The 19113-nt window shown below is 39.3% G+C and overlaps 1 protein-coding gene across 13 annotated transcripts in view; it reads left to right on the top strand.

Moving 5' to 3' along the window:
• Nucleotides 1-19113, top strand: part of CTNNA2 (catenin alpha 2) — a 1147855-nt gene that overhangs the window by 879485 nt on the left and 249257 nt on the right. For all 13 annotated transcript variants that reach the window (XM_054474847.1, XM_054474848.1, XM_054474846.1 and 10 more), the window contains one exon: nt 13851-13931. In XM_054474847.1, the coding sequence (XP_054330822.1) occupies nt 13851-13931 (81 nt within the window). The remainder of the gene's footprint in view (nt 1-13850; nt 13932-19113) is intronic.

The raw sequence follows: 19113 nt of genomic DNA, 5'->3' as shown, positions 1-19113 counted from the left end.
TGACAGTAACAGGCAAAGAATTTGGGAAACTGGTATAGCTTTTTCTTTCTTTGTGCAGGGACTTTTTTTGAAATGTTGTTACAGGGTATGCCTAGTCTGTATTGTTTTAGTTTCTCAGAAAGTATGGCTTTTCTCTTCTAATTAACTGGTTTGATTATGAATCTCGTGATTTTTTTTTAGATATAGTGACTAATTCACTGGGAATTAAGCAGAATTGCCTTAATTGTGGATTTTGGTTCTATTTCAGGTGTATTTCCAGTAAATGGTAACAAAAGTAAGTTCCCAAATTAGGTTAAACAATGGAAATTTGAAGGAAATATGAAAATGCAGACTCCTAGGCCACAATTGGAGAGATTGATTAATCAAATGATTAGTTGTTTTGGAACCCATTGAACTATCCTCCTGTTTCAAGAATTTATCTATAATTTTAAAATGTTTATTAAAATGGAAGATTGCCATGCCCTACCCTAGAGATACTGAAACAGAGTATTTTGGGAAAGGGACCAGGAATCTTCATTTGTTATAACTATTTCATATTAACAGTTTTAAGCCTACGGACTATTGAGTCTAAGACTCTCCTATTTATTTTCTCATTTTTTAGCCACCATTCACCACTATTTAACCAGCAGCACCCTGAGGACTTAAGTTACGTAAAAGTTTTCATTAGCAGCCATTCACCAATGTTTTGCATTGTTAGAGACGTGCTTTATTTTTTGAGACGGAGTCTCGCTCTATCGCCCAGGCTGGAGTGCAGTGGCGCAATCTCGGCTCACTGCAAGCTCCGCCTCCCGGGTTCACGCCATTCTCCTGCCTCAGCCTCCCGAGTAGCTGGGACTACAGGCGCCCGCCACCACGCCCGGCTAATTTTTTGCATTTTTAGTAGAGACGGGGTTTCACCATGTTAGCCAGGATGGTCTCGATCTCATGACCATGTGATCCGCCCGCCTCGGCCTCCCAAAGTGCTGGGATTACAGTCGTGAGCCACCGCGCCGGGCTAGAGATGTACTTTTGGGAAGAGATGTTGCTCTTCAGGATTTCTAAGCAGACAGGGAGGAACAACTGAGAAACTCTTAGCCTCTCGCAAGGGCTCTGAGGAGGCCTTGGAGGTCAGGAGCCAGCAATGGAGAATTAAGTCTCTCCCAAGAAGTTCTCCCAATTTTGGCTGTTCAGCCTCTTTCACTTACAACCAAAGACTTTGTGTTGTCATAAGAATCCAGTGAAGTGTGAGATATATGTGCAATCTGAAAAGGTATAAGCTTCTAGGATTATAACCTAGGCAAAGGTTTTGTTGTGTGTATTTTTTGTTTTTGTGTTTTCTTTCCCTACAGCTGGTCTGCAGAGAATACAATGCACTTCTTAAAATTCCATGCAGACCTAGCAAACTTTCAGTTAGATCCCAGCATAGGAAGGAAGATCTCAGTGTCTGACTGGATGTAATATGCATTCTCAAGTCTCCCCCTTCATAGACACAGTGTACGCTACGGAGAGCAAAGTGTAATTTTAAGAACCTTGTAATTCTTTACAAATTAACACAGCAGATGGTGTTTATGGGAGCCACATAGTGAGGAATATTTGGGACGATGTGAGACATGTGTTCCAGGGTTTCGGCCTGCTTTCTACATAGTTTAGTTTTTAACTGTCATGCTACAAAAATTCCATTTTGCCTCATAAAGTTTTCATTGGTTCCAAGTGTGAGGGAATGCCCCAAGAGATAGTACTAGTATGACAGACTTCAAGCATGCTCAGCAAGGTCCCTGATTCACCTAAGCCCGAGGAGTGCCAGTGGCTTGCACCTTCATGTTCAGGAGATGGTAGTCTCCTGGGTGTTGGTGCTGGGGTTGGGGGCAGCCTGGCCTTCCCCAGCTTGGAGATCAGTTTGAGAAGTCGAGGAAGAGCACAGAGCTTGATAAGCTTCACCCAAAGCAAGCAAAAGACAACATAAGTGGGCTGACAATAAGGTTAGCAGCTCTAGATTGGGGCTTGTTAGTGTGCAAATAGTTAAAATATTTCTTTGGTTGTTTTAACTGTTCATATAATTAAAAAGAAGACCTTATTCTCTGCTAGTTCCCTCATAATGTTAAGAATTAAAGTGCTTGGGACCTGTGTGCTTGCTTTGAAGACAGTGCTGGCATTTTGGAGGGGGACATGAGAAGGAGAAAACACGGAGATAGAGATTGAAAGGTGGTGCTGGCAGAGAGGACAGGAAGAGGTCATTCTCACAGGCTTTGGCAAAGACAAAGAGAGGTCAGAGTTGATTTGGGCAGGCAAAACATCCCTGGCTCTGGCACTAGAATGGAGATACCTTTAGGATCCCCTAGGATGCAAAGAGTCCTTGGTGCTCCCAAACCTTGTACTTCTTCGGCCCACTGGCACCCACATACTTTCCTCACTTCCCTTTGCTGCGGGGCTGGCAATGGGAAAGGTCCCAGGTGTTCTCAAATACATCCTGCCTCCTTGTTCCATTAAGGGTTCTCATCTCTTAGAAGCACCATTTTATCGAATCTATTCTCTTTCAGTTCCTACTGTTTTCAAGCTTATCTACTCCCACCACTCACTACTTTGATAAAAGCCGTTTACTCTTTGTACTTCTTCTTCCAAGGGTATATACATCTTAATCCTATGCATACAATCACAAGCTTTGGCTCCTAGAAATTTCCATCTTTTTCCTGCATAGGGGAGGTATTTGAGCAGGGAAGAAAGGGAATGAGTGTATAAAGTGTAAAAAGGGGATGAGAGTAGGCAACAATATGACTCTACCGTTGGTGAAGACACAGCGAGCCACCAATTCCACCTCTGCACCTAGCCTTGTCTCCAAAGATTGGTATCATTTAATTAAGCCAAGTAGCTAGAATACTATTTCATTCATAGCCAATACATATTTATATGTACATATCTATACATATTTCTAATTTACTTAGCACCTATTCTGTGTAAGGCACTGTGCCAGAAACTTCAGAGTTTCAAGGAAATGTAATGGTCTGACATTTTCCTATCCTTGGGCAGCTGTGCCTTTAATTGGATAAAAAAAAATATGCTTATGACAAGTTTCTGAACACTACAGGATAGTAATGATGCAGCTTATATTATTTGTATACCGTGTGACATTGGAAATTCAATTAACAATGCAAGAGGTTTGCACAATATAGAATTATTTCCTTGGTGACAATTGTTCATAAAGAACCAAATAAATGGTAAAGATGGCTATAGGCACACAGAAGAGGCTGGGTTTCTGTGAACTGGGAAGGCAGGGCAGGGGTGATGGAGGAATTACAACATGAGCTGGCTCTTGATAGAATGGTAAATGAGGCACAGGGAGGCCAAGACTGTGGGTCCCCACATAGACATACTTTCCATAAATTAAGGTTACCCTCTGCCTGAATGTTTTCTGATTTCTGTGAATTCTCAGCAATGTGGACCCAGTTATTGACCTCTTTTTGAGATGGTAGAAAATGCCAGACTCTAGGGATTCTTTAGGTGTTGAAAGCTTTAACTGTAGCTGAGTGGTTTGGGGAATATGCACTTAAAAATGAAATGGAACTTTTAATTTCATTGAAATTTAAATTATTTATTCAGTTTGGGTGTGTGTGTGTGTGTGTGTATAAAATCGATGGGAATTTGCACTTTGCCTTGACTACTTTTATCTCAACTGGAAAGATGAAATGGAATTTTTTAGCAGTTTGCTCAGTTCATGGTCTCTTACAGGCTTAGAAGGGATATGTGGTTAATTAACCCCAGCTTTTAGCAATCACCCAAGCTCGGGGGGTTGGCACTATGAAAAATGTCTTTTATGCAGGGTTGCCTGGCAAGTAATCACTGAGGACTACACCTGTGTTGATAAAATAAATCAAGGAACAAGAATTGTAACCTTACACAGGTGCCAACTACTTCCTATGGCTTTGATCAGCAAATTGTGAAGTGGGTGAAATTTATTTTTAGGACTCCATGTTTTCCAGATCATCTATCCCTTTCATACCTGCTGCCTATCCCCAGGTGCCTACTTGGACCATCCATCTTTCTATCAATAAACAAGCATTTCCTGACCATGTCTTAAGAGTTTCATCCTGAGTTCTTTGGGAGAAAACCAGGCATGTTCTACTCACAAAAACTTGGGTTGTATTCTGCAGCCACACAAAAACTTATTAGGTAACACTAGGTAGTATACTGTAAATATATGCACTGTTTGGCACACTACCTACATGAAAGATGTGGTCAGAGGTGGGAGATTTTGAGCTTTTCTTTGAAGAATGGGTACAACCTGGCTAGGTGAATTGTGAGTTAGAAGGGGAATGGCCCCTTCCAGCCAGGCACCAATATGAGCCTATAAAGAAGCAGGACGTTTGTGAGTTGTTGAGAAAATACAAATAGATTAGAATTGGACCATGATGAAGGGGACACCAGATTCTGAAGCCCTAACAGACAGGCCCAAGAAAAAAAAAATTACCATTCAACCCAGCAATTCCATTACTTGGGTATATACCCAAAGGAATATGAATCATTCTACCATAAAGACACATGTATTAATTTGTTTATTGCAGCACTATTCACAATAGCAAAGACATGGTCTCAACCTAAATGACCATCGACGGTAGACTGGATAAACAAAATGTGTCACATATACCGTGAAACACTATGTAGCCACAAAAAAGACCAAGATCATGTTCTTTGCAGCAACATGGATGGAGCTGGAGACCATTATCCTTAGCAAACTAATACAGGAACAGACAACCAAATACCACATGTTCTCACTTACAAATAGGAGCTAAATAACAAGAACACATGGACACAAAGAGGGGAACAACAGACATTGAGGTCTACTTGAGGGTGGAGGGTGGGAAGAAGGCGAGGATCCAAAAAAAATATATATCACGTACTATGCTTAGTGTCTAGTGACAAAATAATTCTTATGTAGGTAAACTCACGTCAAAAAATATCTGCACTGTTTGGCACACTACCTGCATGAAGGATTTGATGTGACACATAATGTGTGTGACACAAAATGTGTCACACAAAATCCTTGTGACATGAGTTTACCTATATAAGAAACCTGCACATGTACCCCCGAACCTAAAAGTTAGAAAAAAAAAAAAGATTCAAAAAAAGGAAATAGGACTTCAGTAAAATCTAAAGAATTCAGGAATACTGAGCTGAGGAAATTAAAGCTTGTTCTTAGCAGGCCATAATGAGGATGATGAGGGAACGCAGTCAACAAAGGATGCTGTGGCATTCGAGATCTCCACTGTGGTGAGTGGGTGTCATGGAAAGAGAGATTTGAGGAAGAGTGTGAATCCTTACAGACTTTTTGATGGGCGGTTTCTCAAGGTTAGTAACTAACTGGATTTAGGGGAGAAATGCGATATTAAGATTTAGAGCTGGGTCAGTAATTAGTGCTGGGGAAAACCCTGTGAATGAACCTAGATGCCCTGCCAAGACATGAACTCCTCAGACAGTGCTCCAGACCTTGCCTGAGGTCTGCTGTGATCCCCACCACTCTGCTTTCCAGTTATTGCGGCTTAGTATTTTAAGATCTCTGGTTTAATAAGACCCTTTTCTTTGTAAGTGATAGAAATGCCACACGAATAAACATGGAGGCATTTATTAACTCATGGCACCAGGTAACCCATGGATAGAAACTTATGGCTTTAAGTGCAACTAGATTCAGGAGGCCAAGTGTTTCATTCATTGACTTAGAAAAATTTACTGAAAACCTGTTACATTCCAGGTACAACTCCAGGCTCTATATAATGATAAGCAAAACAATTACTTTATAGGTTAATGTGTTTTATATACTGAATGCTTGTGTCCCCTCAAAATTCAAATGATGAAACCTCCAATGTGATGGTATTTGGAGGTAGAGGCCTTTGATAAGTGATTATGTCATGAAAGTGGAGGTCTCCTGAATGGGATTAGTGAAGGCCTTTGATAAGTGATTATGTCATGAGGGTGAAGATCTCCCGAATGGGATTAGTGCCCTTCTAAAAGAGACCCCAGAGGACTCCCTTGCCCCCTTGGCCACGTGAACACACAAAAAGAAGACAGCCTTCTTGGCATAAGAAGTGGGCCCTCACCAGACACAGAGGTCTGCCAATGCTTTAATCTAGGACTTCCCAGCCTCCAGAAATGTGAGAAATAAATTCCTGTTGTCATAAGCCACCCAGTCTATGATATTTTTGTTATAGCAGCTCAAATGAATTATTAATAAAAAAGCACATAATGGAAAATATGAACCATTTTGATTTGACTCCAAAAGCTGACTTCTCTTTTCTTCTCCTCCTTCTTCCTCCCTTAAATTTCTTTTTCTCCAATTCTTCATCCCTTTCTTGTCGCAGTTTCTCTCATCATCTCTCCGTCCTGTCTCTGTCTTTCTCCGTTTTCCTCTGCCTCTCCTTCTTTCAGCTATGCTTTTCTTTTTGTGGGGTCTATTTTTGGAGACTCCCTAAGTAGTTCAAGGTTTATCTAGTACCAGTTTATCAATCTCAGTGGGAAAATATGTCTCCTTCCTAATAATTCTACCTACAACCTGTGATTCTACTGCTGATTCTCACTGGTTTGGATGTGATTATCAGTTTGTTCCCTGCCCACAGAGTCTTGGTTGGGAGTTAGGAGGGCTGCTATGAAATAACATGGATGGGTTGATGGGGGGATGAGAACAGGTGTTGATCTCTCTGAGCCAGTCCTGCTTTGCGCATTGTCCAAGGCATATCCTGATATTGCTCTATTATCAGGTAGGGCCTGGTAGTCTCACCAATATTACCATATTCTTACATTATATATTGATGATTATTTACTTGAAAATGGATGCAGTCTGGCAGAGAAGAGTCAGAGATACATCAGTGCTTCCCTTTCCACCTTTACCTCTTTCCCATCCCCACCACCACCTCAGAGACCAAGAAAGCTAGGTTGTGATGTGGTCAGAGTATGTTGATTATAGATTTGCTTTGTGGCCACTGTTCAACTTTCATCCATTCTAAAGAGATACTGCCTGTTTCTTTTCCAAGAGAAATGTCCTTAGCTAGTGAAAAGGTATATTTAGAAAGGTCCACATGCTCCAACTATGTTTTATACATAATATAAAGATATTATGAAATGTTCAAGGTTCTATAAATAATGGTGCTATTTGTAATAAGGATATGATTTCTATATCCAGGGTTTCAGGGTAGGTGGGCAACCCTCCAAAAATGATAGTGTGACTGTTGGATCAATAGATAATTTTTTCTTCTCCCTCCTGTTGTCTAAATTGTAGGTTTAAATGACAGCAAAATGTGTTGGAGATAGAGTGCATGGCATATTATTGCTTTCTGGCATTCTGATGATTTTGACTTCCATTTCTTTCAAATGACAACAATTTGAAAGCTGGGCATTTGATTAGCTCCTGAAACATCTAATATATTAGAGTCACAGCTACACAATATTTTGAAGATTCCTTATACATTCAGTCATGTCTGTAGTCCCTTCAAGGGAAAGGAAGGAAGCGATAAACATCTACCTTCTTACAACCGTGTCCCACATATTAATATAGTACCCTGAAACATGGTTGATGTGCACCCATGGATCCAATGGAAGCACCAAGATGGTCGATTTATATTCCCAGGGCTTCCATGAGAGACCCCCCAGAACTGGATTATGTGTTTATGGTAGGATGAGGGGCTGGGATGGGAACAGTCTTTGAAGAAATACTCATTTTCTGGGAGGCCAAGGTGGGTGGATCACGAGGTCAGAAGATCAAGACCATCTTGGCTAGCAAGGTGAAACCTCGTCTTTATTAAAAATACAAAAAAATTAGCCAGGCATGGTGGCAGGCACTTGTAGTCCCAGCTACTTGGGAGGCTGAGGCAGGAGAATGGCATGAACCCTGGAGGTGGAGCTTACAGTGAGCCGAGATTGCACCACTGCACTCCAGCCTGGGAAATAGAGTGAGACTTTGTCTCAAAAAAAAAAAAAAAAAAAAAAAAAAGGAATACTCATTTTCAGAGATTTATAAATTAATATTTTTTGTAGCTTTTTGTTTTATAAGTTAGGGAGTCAGTATCAGTTGTGTATTATTCAGCATGTTTATATAAATCCATTACAAACATCTTCAGAATTTCAGAAGGGGTGATGGGTATTCACATAGGGAGACAGTGGGGTGGGGATCCTTGTCCAAAGTGGGCCAAAGGAGGGGACTTTATTATGCAAAGGGGCAAAGAGCAGTGTTATTAAAAAGAAATTGTTGAAATAAAATATTGTTCTTTTTCCGAAGATTAATTGTAAAAATAGAAATTTCTGTTAATGGCTTAATCCTTCTATTTAAGGACAAATGAAATATAAAGATCTTCAAGGTAATATCTGATACTTTAGCAAACTGGACTTGAATTTAAAGCCAGAGGATGGGAGAATAAAGGATCTCCTATTAAAAATCCAAGTCAGGAAATTTATTCCCTTTGCTCTCATGAATTCAAGCCATGGATCTTCCCCAAATGTGTATTGTAAAATAGTTCTGAAAGACTAAAACAAATAAAGTTTAATAAACATGCATCTCCCTAGCACAACAGATGGCAACTAGGGAAGGTGCTCACAGCAATGTAGAGAGTAGTCCTGCCTGGCTTCGTCTTTTAATAATGATATTTATTAAATGGCTATGTCTATTGCACACTCATTCTCTGCAGGTAAAGATAAAGAAGAAAAGTGGGGAGCAGGCTCAAAAAAGGCATATAAGTTCTGTGGACAAAAAGCGGCAGAGGAAATACACCTCAAAGTGAGATTTTACTGGTAGCCTTTGAAGAGAAACACATGAAACTATAAAATCACAGAATCCTGAAATTTTAGAGAAGGGAGATTGTTTAGATATGGAATGGAAAAAGCCCTAGCTGGGAGTCTGGAGGTGCTGGTCAGATACTAATGAGCCAGGTGATCATAATCAGTCACTTCATCTCTCTAGACCTTGCTGTCCTTATCTTTGAGGGGAATGAGGAGATGGGCAGAGAAAGACAGCTAACTTTGACTGAGTTAACTCTGCTGGTTAGGTATTGGTTAAACACATTACAGGGCCTATGTCTTTTTATGCTCCCAAAAAGCAAGCACTTAGCCACGTTTTAGAGATGAGAAAAACTTCAACTGCCTGTCAATTCCCAGCCCTTTCTGCAGTGTTATGATTGTTTCCCTGTAACAGGGAAGTATAGTTACAGGTGCTTGATGGTTTTTCTGCTTCTCATATTTCACAGTTCCGTAATTCATCCTTGGCCCTTTCATTCTACAGATGAAAAGTTTGGAGTCTAGAGATGTTGCCAGGTCACTTAGGTGGTTATTGGCAGAGAGTGGTTACAACTAATTGGCTTTTGTTTCCTTCTGTTCAGCAAAAACAGGGAATAATTGGATGATTGACTTAACACCACACATTTTGCTTTTATTATTAGGTGATGATGTCAAAATAAATACTAGATCTGCTTTCACTTCAGTTTGTTAAAGTATTTTTAATTTGTAGAGCCTGGAGGGTCAGGGATGGAGAGCTAGGTGAGGCTTCTGGTTGACTCCTAGGGAACTAGAATGTGCTTGTGATGATCAAATCCTTAGTTACTAGACAAAATATGTCCCAGGACCTACTATGTAAAAGACTGAACTGGAGATTCTGCCCCTCATTTCACCTCTTAGAAATATCTCAGACTAGTTGTGTATTTAAAATGAACTGCCCCAAATATTGCTTCTTTAAAGGGAGAGAACTTTTTCTTTAGGGATACCAGTTTTTGGCAAGGTTTTTGTACATTATCTGCCTGGATAGAGAAAGCAGAAGGACAGGTGATCCAAAAATAGTTTCTATGTAGTTTCTAAATCAATTCTTTCATTTTTTTTCCACAGCAAAAATACTTTCCTAATTACCTTGAATGGTCTTAATGTCTTTTATTGTTTCTAGCACATTGACATTGTGATTGATCGTCCTGCTAACCTTGTGAAGAAGACAGAGCATATATTATGCTATCCATTGTGCTTATGACAAAACTCAGACTTTTTTAAGAAATTGGGGTAAATGGTTAGTCCAGGATCATGGAGGCTAATAATAGGGAGCTGACACTAGGAGGCAAGCCTCCACTCCTCTCTTCCTCCCTCCTCACTGTCCCCTATCGCTCTCTCCCTTTCTCCTCTCCTCTTCCTCCCTCTCTGTGTCTCTGCCTCCCTATCTCTCCCCCTTTTCCTCTGTCTGTCTCACTCTCAGTAGCTGGCTTCCCATCCAGTTTAAACTGATGAATTTAAAATTATGGCCACATTTAGACATACAGAGCTGAGGAAAGTAGGACATAATGGCTTCCAAGTCCCCATTTGCTGTGCAAAGCTGAGCGTTGACAAGCTACTGTTGTTATTCCTACACAAATACCTTATTTTTTAAAATTGGAGCTAAGAAAGGGCCAGTAAATCGACTATCCCATCTAGTGGGCCAAATTTCCTAAACCCTAGTCCTTGTTTTAACATTCCCCAACCTTCATGTACAGTGACAACAAATATGGCTGCCCAGTCAACTGCATTTCTGAATTGTTTTCAGCTGAAGACTTTGAGGCTGGAGAAACCCAGGATCACAAATATTACACAAATGGAATCCGGACAAGAGTAACATGGAACGACTAACATTACCAGAGATTCTTTGGGCTTGCAGATCAAAATAAAGTTACTAGTAATCACACTATAAAGAAGATCTTATAGAAATAATATGTCTCTGTAGCTAGTCAAACTGATTTTTCACATCATGGAGAAAAAACTGGCTCATTTCACTCACTGCCTTCCCAGAACCATCTTGCCTTCTTGTCCACATGACTTTCTTTTTGCCAGTCAAAGTGCCTCCCTCTTTCCTATTCTAATCTTACCCAGGGCTTAAGGTCCAGCTAATTTTCTCTTTCCTCTGTGACTTGACTTCCCAAAGGCAACATCTCCTTCTTCTGAGCAACTCAGTCGTTGAGCGTGCTGATCTCTCTGCACAGTTTTTGGTATTGTTCTGGTCTTGTGTTCTGGTCTATTCCCCTGTATCAGGAGCTCTTTGATGGTGAGAATTGTGGCTATCACTTTTCATGTGTTCCCCACAGTGACCAACAGGATGCCTCACGTCTAAGGGATGTGTGTTTTACAGTTGCAGGATATTGATGCCGGAAGGGATACAGATCCCACATGTTGCCCTTCTGCTCACAGAATGGGGCAACCAAGCCTCCCACACATGTCTGTAACAACTGCAGTTACAATATTGAACATGACTCTTTCCTCTGGGGTAGGATTGTCAGACTCAGCACATAAAAATACAGGATGCCCAGTTAATGTGAATTTTAGGTAAACAATAATTTTTAAAGAATAAATATATCCGTACTTTTTTTTTAAGTTTAAAAGTTTAAAATGTCATCTGATGCTGCATTTGCACAACTCACCTCATTCACCCTACCCTAATCCTAGCCCTATTGTATCCTGTCTTTATTTAAATCTTTGATATTTTATTTTCAACATGGATTTATTTGCATTAGTTTTGATTTTAAAAATATTACATTAGGTCGGGCGTGGTGGCTCATGCCTGTAATACCAGCACTTAGGGAGGCTGACGCAGGTGGATCACAAGGTCAGGAGTTTGAGACCAGCCTGGCCAATATGGTGAAATCCCGTCTCTACTAAAAATACAAAAAAATTAGCTGGACATGGTGGCACGCGTCTGTAATCCCAGCTATTCAGGAGGCTGAGGCAGGAGAATTGCTTGAACCTGGGAGGCAGAGGTTGCAGTGAGCCAAGATTGCGCCACTGTGCTCCAGCCTGGGTGACAGAGCAAGACTGTCTCAGAAAAAAAAAAAAAATGGTATACATTACATTAAAATATTATTTATCTTGATGACTGAGTTCCTTGGTGCCATCTTAAATTTTACATCTAAATTATACTCCCTCTCTCCCTCTTCACTCTCTTCACACCAATCCCAGGCCCATTTGATCCTCATTCTTCTCATCTGAAAAATGGTTGTATAGATATGGCACTGGCAGGATGGAATAAGCCCAGAGTCTAGCATTTACATTCACTCAGTAATTATTTTGTGTATTTAAAGTGTCTCAATTTTTTTCTTTTTACTTTGAAAAGTTTAGTAATCTATCCTCCATCTGTTGCAGCCAAGTTTTAAACTAAACTCATAACTTTTAATTTTTGAAAGTAAGTGTTTTTATTCCAATAAATGAAAAGGCCATAGGAAATTATGATTTTCAGAAGGATCATGGTCCAGAGCTCCACAAAGGTGCCCTGTATTTTGATGGCAGACAACCTATTTGCAAGGAGAGAACCAAACAGAAAAGGAATAGCCTTTGGCTGCTGAATTTGTGGCAGATCTGAACTTGGAGAGGCAGAGCATTGAAGTCACACTCACTGCACAACCACATTCCCTGGAAAGATAGAGCAGCACGTTATTCTTCTCCATATACTTTTGTTTTCTTGGAGCTATTTGTAGGCTGATATTTCAAAGTTGTAAAATGTTAGCCACTGTATTTTAAGCTGTTTCTACTTACAAACCTTAGTGTCTACATCTGAAAGAGTGAGTGTGTGAGTTTAGGGAGTGGAAAAGGATGATGGGGAATTGTAGGATTTTAGAAGACTAAAAATATATGCACATATGCCTTGGTTTGGGCTTTTTAATGAAAACCCTATAGGGCTGTGCATCAGACATTTGTTCAGAAAAAATAGTTAATTAAGCAAGTGGCAGAGAAGAGTGACTACTTTAAACCCAGCTATGGAGAGCTGGTATGTATGTATCAGCTTTATGCTTCCCGGATTTTGTCATGGAAAGAGAACATTTAGAAACCTGTTGGATGGTAATTTTTACGCATTGCCATATCATGTTATCCCATTAGGCACAACTTAAGATCTGGGATCTCATTTTATCATATAAGCAAATTACTACAGAGACCTACATGATTTTATAGAGACTGAGTAGGCCACAATAATTGACTTGCCACTAGCACCATAAATAAATCAATCTGTAGCATTTGACTAAAATTTAGATAATTTAATCAATTTGACAAGGTTTTTGAAAACATTTATCTTTTAAGGGGAAGATAATTGTCATCCATAAAGTTTATAGAGCTTTTCATCCCTGGGAATCTTGTTGCTCTTTTAAAAAGACAATGGGGATTCTTTTCTGTTGAGTTTTAATTGTTTTTCTGTACCCACCAAAAAAAGGAGAAAAAGCAAAGAAATAGGAAACTAGTGAAACTTCCAAGTGAATAATTTATTAAAGAACACTTTTTTTTTCTCTACCTCTGCCTGTTATAGTCATAAGGGAAATTTTCCTCATGACCTCAAGCTGTGGGTTGCTTGTTATCATTTTTAGCATTCCACTACATGACAGAGCAGAGATTAGCAATACTGTATTTTCTAGTAAAGCATCTCTTTTGAATTTGATGTAGAAGTTGCAATATGGCTTAAAAAATATTGGTATAAAATTCTGAATTCTGGTGATTTACTTAAAATCTTTTTCGATTTAGTTTTTATTATCTCAGTTATCTTCTATTCAGAAATGTGCCTACACAATATAGACATACAAAGCATTTGTATTTGAAGGCAAAAACAAAACATCCTTGTTATATTTACTTAACTGCTAAGCGTATGGAGGAGGGATGAAAACACAGATTTGTGTGGAGTTGAATATGGACATATGTGTAACTATCCTGAGAACGTATTGGTTTTTATCAATTTTAATTATTATTTCAGGAAAAACCAACTTTAGTGACAAAATCATGTTATAGTTATGTATTGAAAATAATCTTTTTAAAAAAAGTTTGAATTTAACATCTCATGTTTTCCTGATTTTTTTTAATTTTTGATGTCTCTAACATTGAATATGCTAAATCAAAAATTATTTCTCTTTTCTTAATAGACTGGAAGGAAAGAAAAAGGAGATCCTCTCAACATTGCGATTGATAAGATGACTAAGAAAACAAGAGATCTAAGGAGACAGGTACTATTTTTTATTTTTACTTGAAGTCCATGATATTTAGTAGTGGTTTCCAACAATATCCTTTTCCAGGGTGTCTTCTTGGAGATGACGATGAGGTTGTTATTTATAACATCTACATATACAAATAAAAACCCCATTTTATCGGCAAGGTAGAGATTGCTGGACAGAGATGAGCCAGTTGCAAGCAAGGAGACAGTTCCTGAGCAGGCGGCTTCTCACTGCCCAGATCCAATCTGTCCCAGTGGAGACTGGATGAGTTCACTACTTCTACATCTGGTCTTTAGTTTTCCAAATCCAGGTATGCCAAGAGCCTGTCTCTGATCTTTGCTGGTTCTTACTTATCAAACTCCCGGGAATTTAGTGATAAGCCAGAATGCTAATGGTTAATGAGAAATAACATCTCTTAATCTGATGAGTTAATTAAGGTCTCTTGGCCAGTGTATTCCCTTGGGAACATAAATCTAGGAGAAGTTTGCTTATCAGATGGTTGTTTGGGAAGCAGGGAATAAAATGGCTAATGACATCATTAGTTTGATTGGTCTATTTTTCTTAATAGGGAGAAATCTCCGGTCAGGGCCCTTTTCTCCTTGAAAGTGTTGTATGAACACTGGTAAATATTGCCTTCGAACCCTGATTTTATATGTGGCCATGTTGAACTCCTCTTTCTTTGGTAGTATTATTTCTCTGAAAGAGATTCTATCACCCACTGAGTTATAATAAAACCCCCTCTTCTTGATTTCCGCCCAGGAGGGCAGAATCCTGTCTCCTGCTGTAGCTTTGACTATGTCCATCTCATTCACTAATTGTTGATTGTGACAGCCAGCTAAAGCCAACCACTGCCATGGCAGCACCTGCTGTATTTTCTGCAGCTGAAACAATTGGGTTAGCATGGCCATATCCAGCATTTGCTCCTGCAGTGTGTTAAGTACAAACAAAATTAGCAAGAGGCCTGGGCAAGAATGGCCAAGCAGCAACTTGGAAATGATTTGAATGAGAGGAACCCACCACTTCTGATGACTGCTGGGGAGCTTCTTGGCTTTTATCAAGACATCACCTGAAGGTGCAGACACACTTGATCTGGTGTCCTTCAGAAGATATCACAATTATTTCTGGAATATGAATATTCTAGCTCTCCAGCTAACAAACCTTTTGGGGGAAACATTCCCTTTTACTTTACTTTGAAATAAGGCAGAATACAACATCATCCTTTTAGGTATTAGTAACGAACAGCAAATGAATATATGGCCAGGTCTCTATCTCTTTGCTCTCTTAGACCATCTCTACATATCCCCATTTGATATGAAATGATATGGGTGGCAGGAATTGGGATGGAGGTTAGTTGAAAACACTGAATCAGATATCAGAGCCCTTGGTTTTAGTGTTAGCTCTGCCGCTAAACTGGCAGCGTGATTGTGGATCCTTCATCTCTTGGTCTTACAAAAGTAAGGAGCCAAACTAGATCTGTAAACTCTTTTTTTTTTTTAAGCTGTGTAGGATTGTATGAGTCTAAGTGATATTCTCATTCCTATGTCAGAGGTCCCAATGACTGATAATCACAGATTTTTAAAAGCAGTGGGAGGACATCTCCAGGTCTTGCCTTTGGCTAGATTGTCAACCAGGTAAAATTCATGAACTGGGTCTTCCCATCTTCCTGATCCCTTGGTCTCAGTAGTGGTTACATTTTTTTACATTCAAGAACAAGCCCCCTCAGCTCTTTTCAATCATGGACCAATCATAGCAGGATTATTATTATTATTACTAGAAAGGAATGAAAAAGTAATTTTTAATCTTATGTTACAATTCCTGGAAAGGGTTGACTCTTTCTAGCAGAGGACAGTGGTAAAATTTGAAGGTGAAAAATTATGGTGGAATTTTAAATGCTTAGGTGACAAGCTCCTTGGAGAGCTTCCTGTAAGATGGCAGTGGAAGGATTGTGTCCTTCCCTGAAGTTATTCCATGTATGTTATTTCTTTCCTTACCTTTCTTCAAAATATAGAGGAATAAGGGTAAAAGGAGAATTGTTTCATGGTATTAAGATCCAACAGTTATGGCATAATTTCACACTGTATCCATGAATTTGGTTGAAACATCTTTCTCTTCTCCAATCTGCCTTTCTAAAACGACGATGGTCCCCATCTGTCAGTTTCATCCCTGCCCATATGTTGAGATATTTTTGTCTTTCTTCTCATCTCTTTGCCTCCCCATGTACACCTGTAGTGGCACAAAAGCTTCTCTGATCTAAATTGAAGCTACCTAGCACTTGGGCAGATGGAACATGCAATGACTAATTTGTTTGGCCCAGGTAGGTCATAAGCTTAGATTTGGGTAACTAGTAATTAGATTAACAAGATGTTACCTGGGTCTCTGATAGCCCCTCCACAATAGTGGCTCAGAGAATGCTAATGGCTCAAACAAATGTATACTGCTGAGATACTTTCTATTCTTTCAATTACAGATAAATGTATGCTAGAGCAGATTCTAAAAGAGAACCCTTAGTGATCATGTCCACTTCCCTGTACACATGTATTCTTTTGTATAATATTTAGAGAGATCAAATCTCATAGGGGAAAAAGGTGAAATCAAATATTTTAGTTTATAAAAAGTATTTCTAGTGACATTCATCACGTCCCACTCTTTCAGTTTCCTGCCTCCTCCTCATAGCCCTAAGTTTGGGCAGTGATTTTCAGAAGGGTGACCCTGGAGCCTTGAAAAGTTTTAGCCACCAAATTGAAAAGAAATAAAGTCAATCATGATCATTATCTTGGACTTCCCTAATGAAAGAAAGTGGAATCAGACTTGTAGATACTCAAAGAAATCAAGATTAATTGAATATAAAGGATTTTGGTTTAAGTGGAATTTTCAGGTAAGTAGAACTCCTCTCTTGAGGCAACATATCCCAAGGAACTGGGTCATTATAAATGGTGAAAAAGATTATAGAGACCCAAAGGTATCATTTAAAACTAATTAACATGAATCCATCTTGCCAGTCAAACCCATGACAGGGGGCAGTGGTAGAGAAGAATCCTCCTAAGGAGTATCTTGTTTAGAATCAAAAATGGATTTAGGGGATGATAACTGCCAGCTTTAAGCATTGTGTTCTCATTTTAAAGCTGTGGGCACAGCAGGCCCTGTGTCTGAGCTATTGTCACTGCTGTGATTCTGGAATCAGCCCAGTGTGGAAACAATAGCTCTTGGCTGATGCCCCTTCTGGGTGCCTAGTGGCCCACATGTTCTGTCCATCCCCCAGAGAAGACTCAGTCAGTGTCTGCCAGCTGCACCCCTATTTCCTTTTGCTCTGTGCCACCTGTGAACTATTCTAGGTATGATCTCTTAATTTTTCCTACAGTTACAGGGATGCTGGTTGATTCTGAATGTTATTTTTGTACTTTTATTAGTCCCTGATTTTCCAAGTTGATAAATCGGCACCCAAACATTTCTCTCTGAGAAGCTAATAAATAATATCTATGACATTACAGTGTTGCTAAACTTAGCAATTCTTTCACTCCCCAAACAAATCAAAGGCCTAATTCTTATTCCTTCACCCTTACTAGCCACCACAATGATCCCAGCAATGAGATTTAGTGAGTGTCAACCTGACAAAGGTCTCAATTCTATTATTACAATCAAAACATTTTTAACAACGAAAATTTATATATAGAATGCTTTTACATTAGTGTGAGTACTTAGAATAGTAATATAACAAAGCATTAAAAATCAATAAGCAAAACATGTTATTGGATGGAATGTTTAAAGGCTGATTCATTGAGTCTCCAAGTAGTACTACAGAAAAGTCTTCTAAGATTAATAAAAACAATTACAACTAAAAAATTCCTTAGCTGTCTCGTTTTTGACCCAATTCTTTATGTACAAACTCTGGCTGAAGGTGAACAGTTATCATGGAGAGCTTGTAAAATCACTGTCCATAAAATGTAAACTAATTTATAACCCACTTGTATTAAGTCCTTGCAAGGTGCCTGGAACTGTTCTAAGTTATCTCCATGTATTGACCACATTTAATCCACACACTAGCTCTAAAAGATTGTCACCATGCTCATTTTACAGATGAGGATGTGAAGCCAAGTACTGCACCTGATATGGTTTGGCTGTTTCCCTACCCATTCATCTTGAATTGTAGCTCCCATAATTCCCATACGTCATGGGAGGGACCTGGTAGGAGGTAATTGAATCATGGGGGCAGATCTTTCCCATGCCATTCTTGTGATAGTGAATAAGTCTCACAAGACCTGATGGTTTTATAAAGGGGAATTCCCCTGCACATGCTCTCTTGCCTGCCGCCACGTATGATGTGACTTTGCTCTTCCTCCACCTTCCTCCATGGTTATGCGGCCTCCCCAACCTTGTGGAATTGTGAATCAATTAAGCCTATTTCCTTTATAAATTACCCAGTCTCAGGTATGTTTTTTTAGAAGCGTGAGAACAGACCAGTACAGTACCCATGGCCATATAGGGTGTGGACATACAGAAGCTGCAGCCAGGCAATCTGGCTGTAGGGTCTTGTACTCATACATTTTACTCTATCCTGCCTCTCCATAGAACCAGCATATGCATGTGGGTCAACCATGTACTAATGCACTCTGGGAAATGCATGTGGGGAAGTAGGAAGGTTCACATAAATATGTAGAAGTGCTTTGAGGTTTTGAGCAGCACCTCTACAACTCTAAGATTTGGAATTGGTGGCACGAATGCACTGTGAAAAGAAAAAAAAACAACTATAGTAAATGTCAAAAACATGGTTCTTGTTTGTGATATATCATCTCTTGGGTCTCCAGCTGTTATGATTCATTGGATTCTCTTTTAAAAAAGTGCAATTATGTTTAGGTATCTGGCCTCTCAAAACATGAATTATAGACTTTCCAGAACAATTACAGAAAAAAGAGAATGTTAAGGCATTCTATTCTTTTTCTCACATCTGCTCATGATAGGGCCAATTATTTTTAAGTTCATTGTAAAAGAATTTTTAAATCATTTATTTCTCGATTTGAATCTGTTTTTCTCCATAAGGATATGAGGCTATCTACATGGCAACAAAATATATTACAGAATATTGAGTTCCTCCAAGTGTTAAGGTTTGTGTTCTGTAAACTGAAACCCTACATAAAAGCTAATAATCCCTGGAGTTTGGAGTCTAGGTCAGATTGTCAAGCTGCTGTGGAAACATGGA

The sequence above is a fragment of the Pongo pygmaeus genome, chromosome 12, assembly GCF_028885625.2.
Source record: "Pongo pygmaeus isolate AG05252 chromosome 12, NHGRI_mPonPyg2-v2.0_pri, whole genome shotgun sequence".
Classification (NCBI taxonomy): Eukaryota; Metazoa; Chordata; class Mammalia; order Primates; family Hominidae; genus Pongo; species Pongo pygmaeus.
This window is presented reverse-complemented; position numbering and strand designations above follow the sequence as displayed.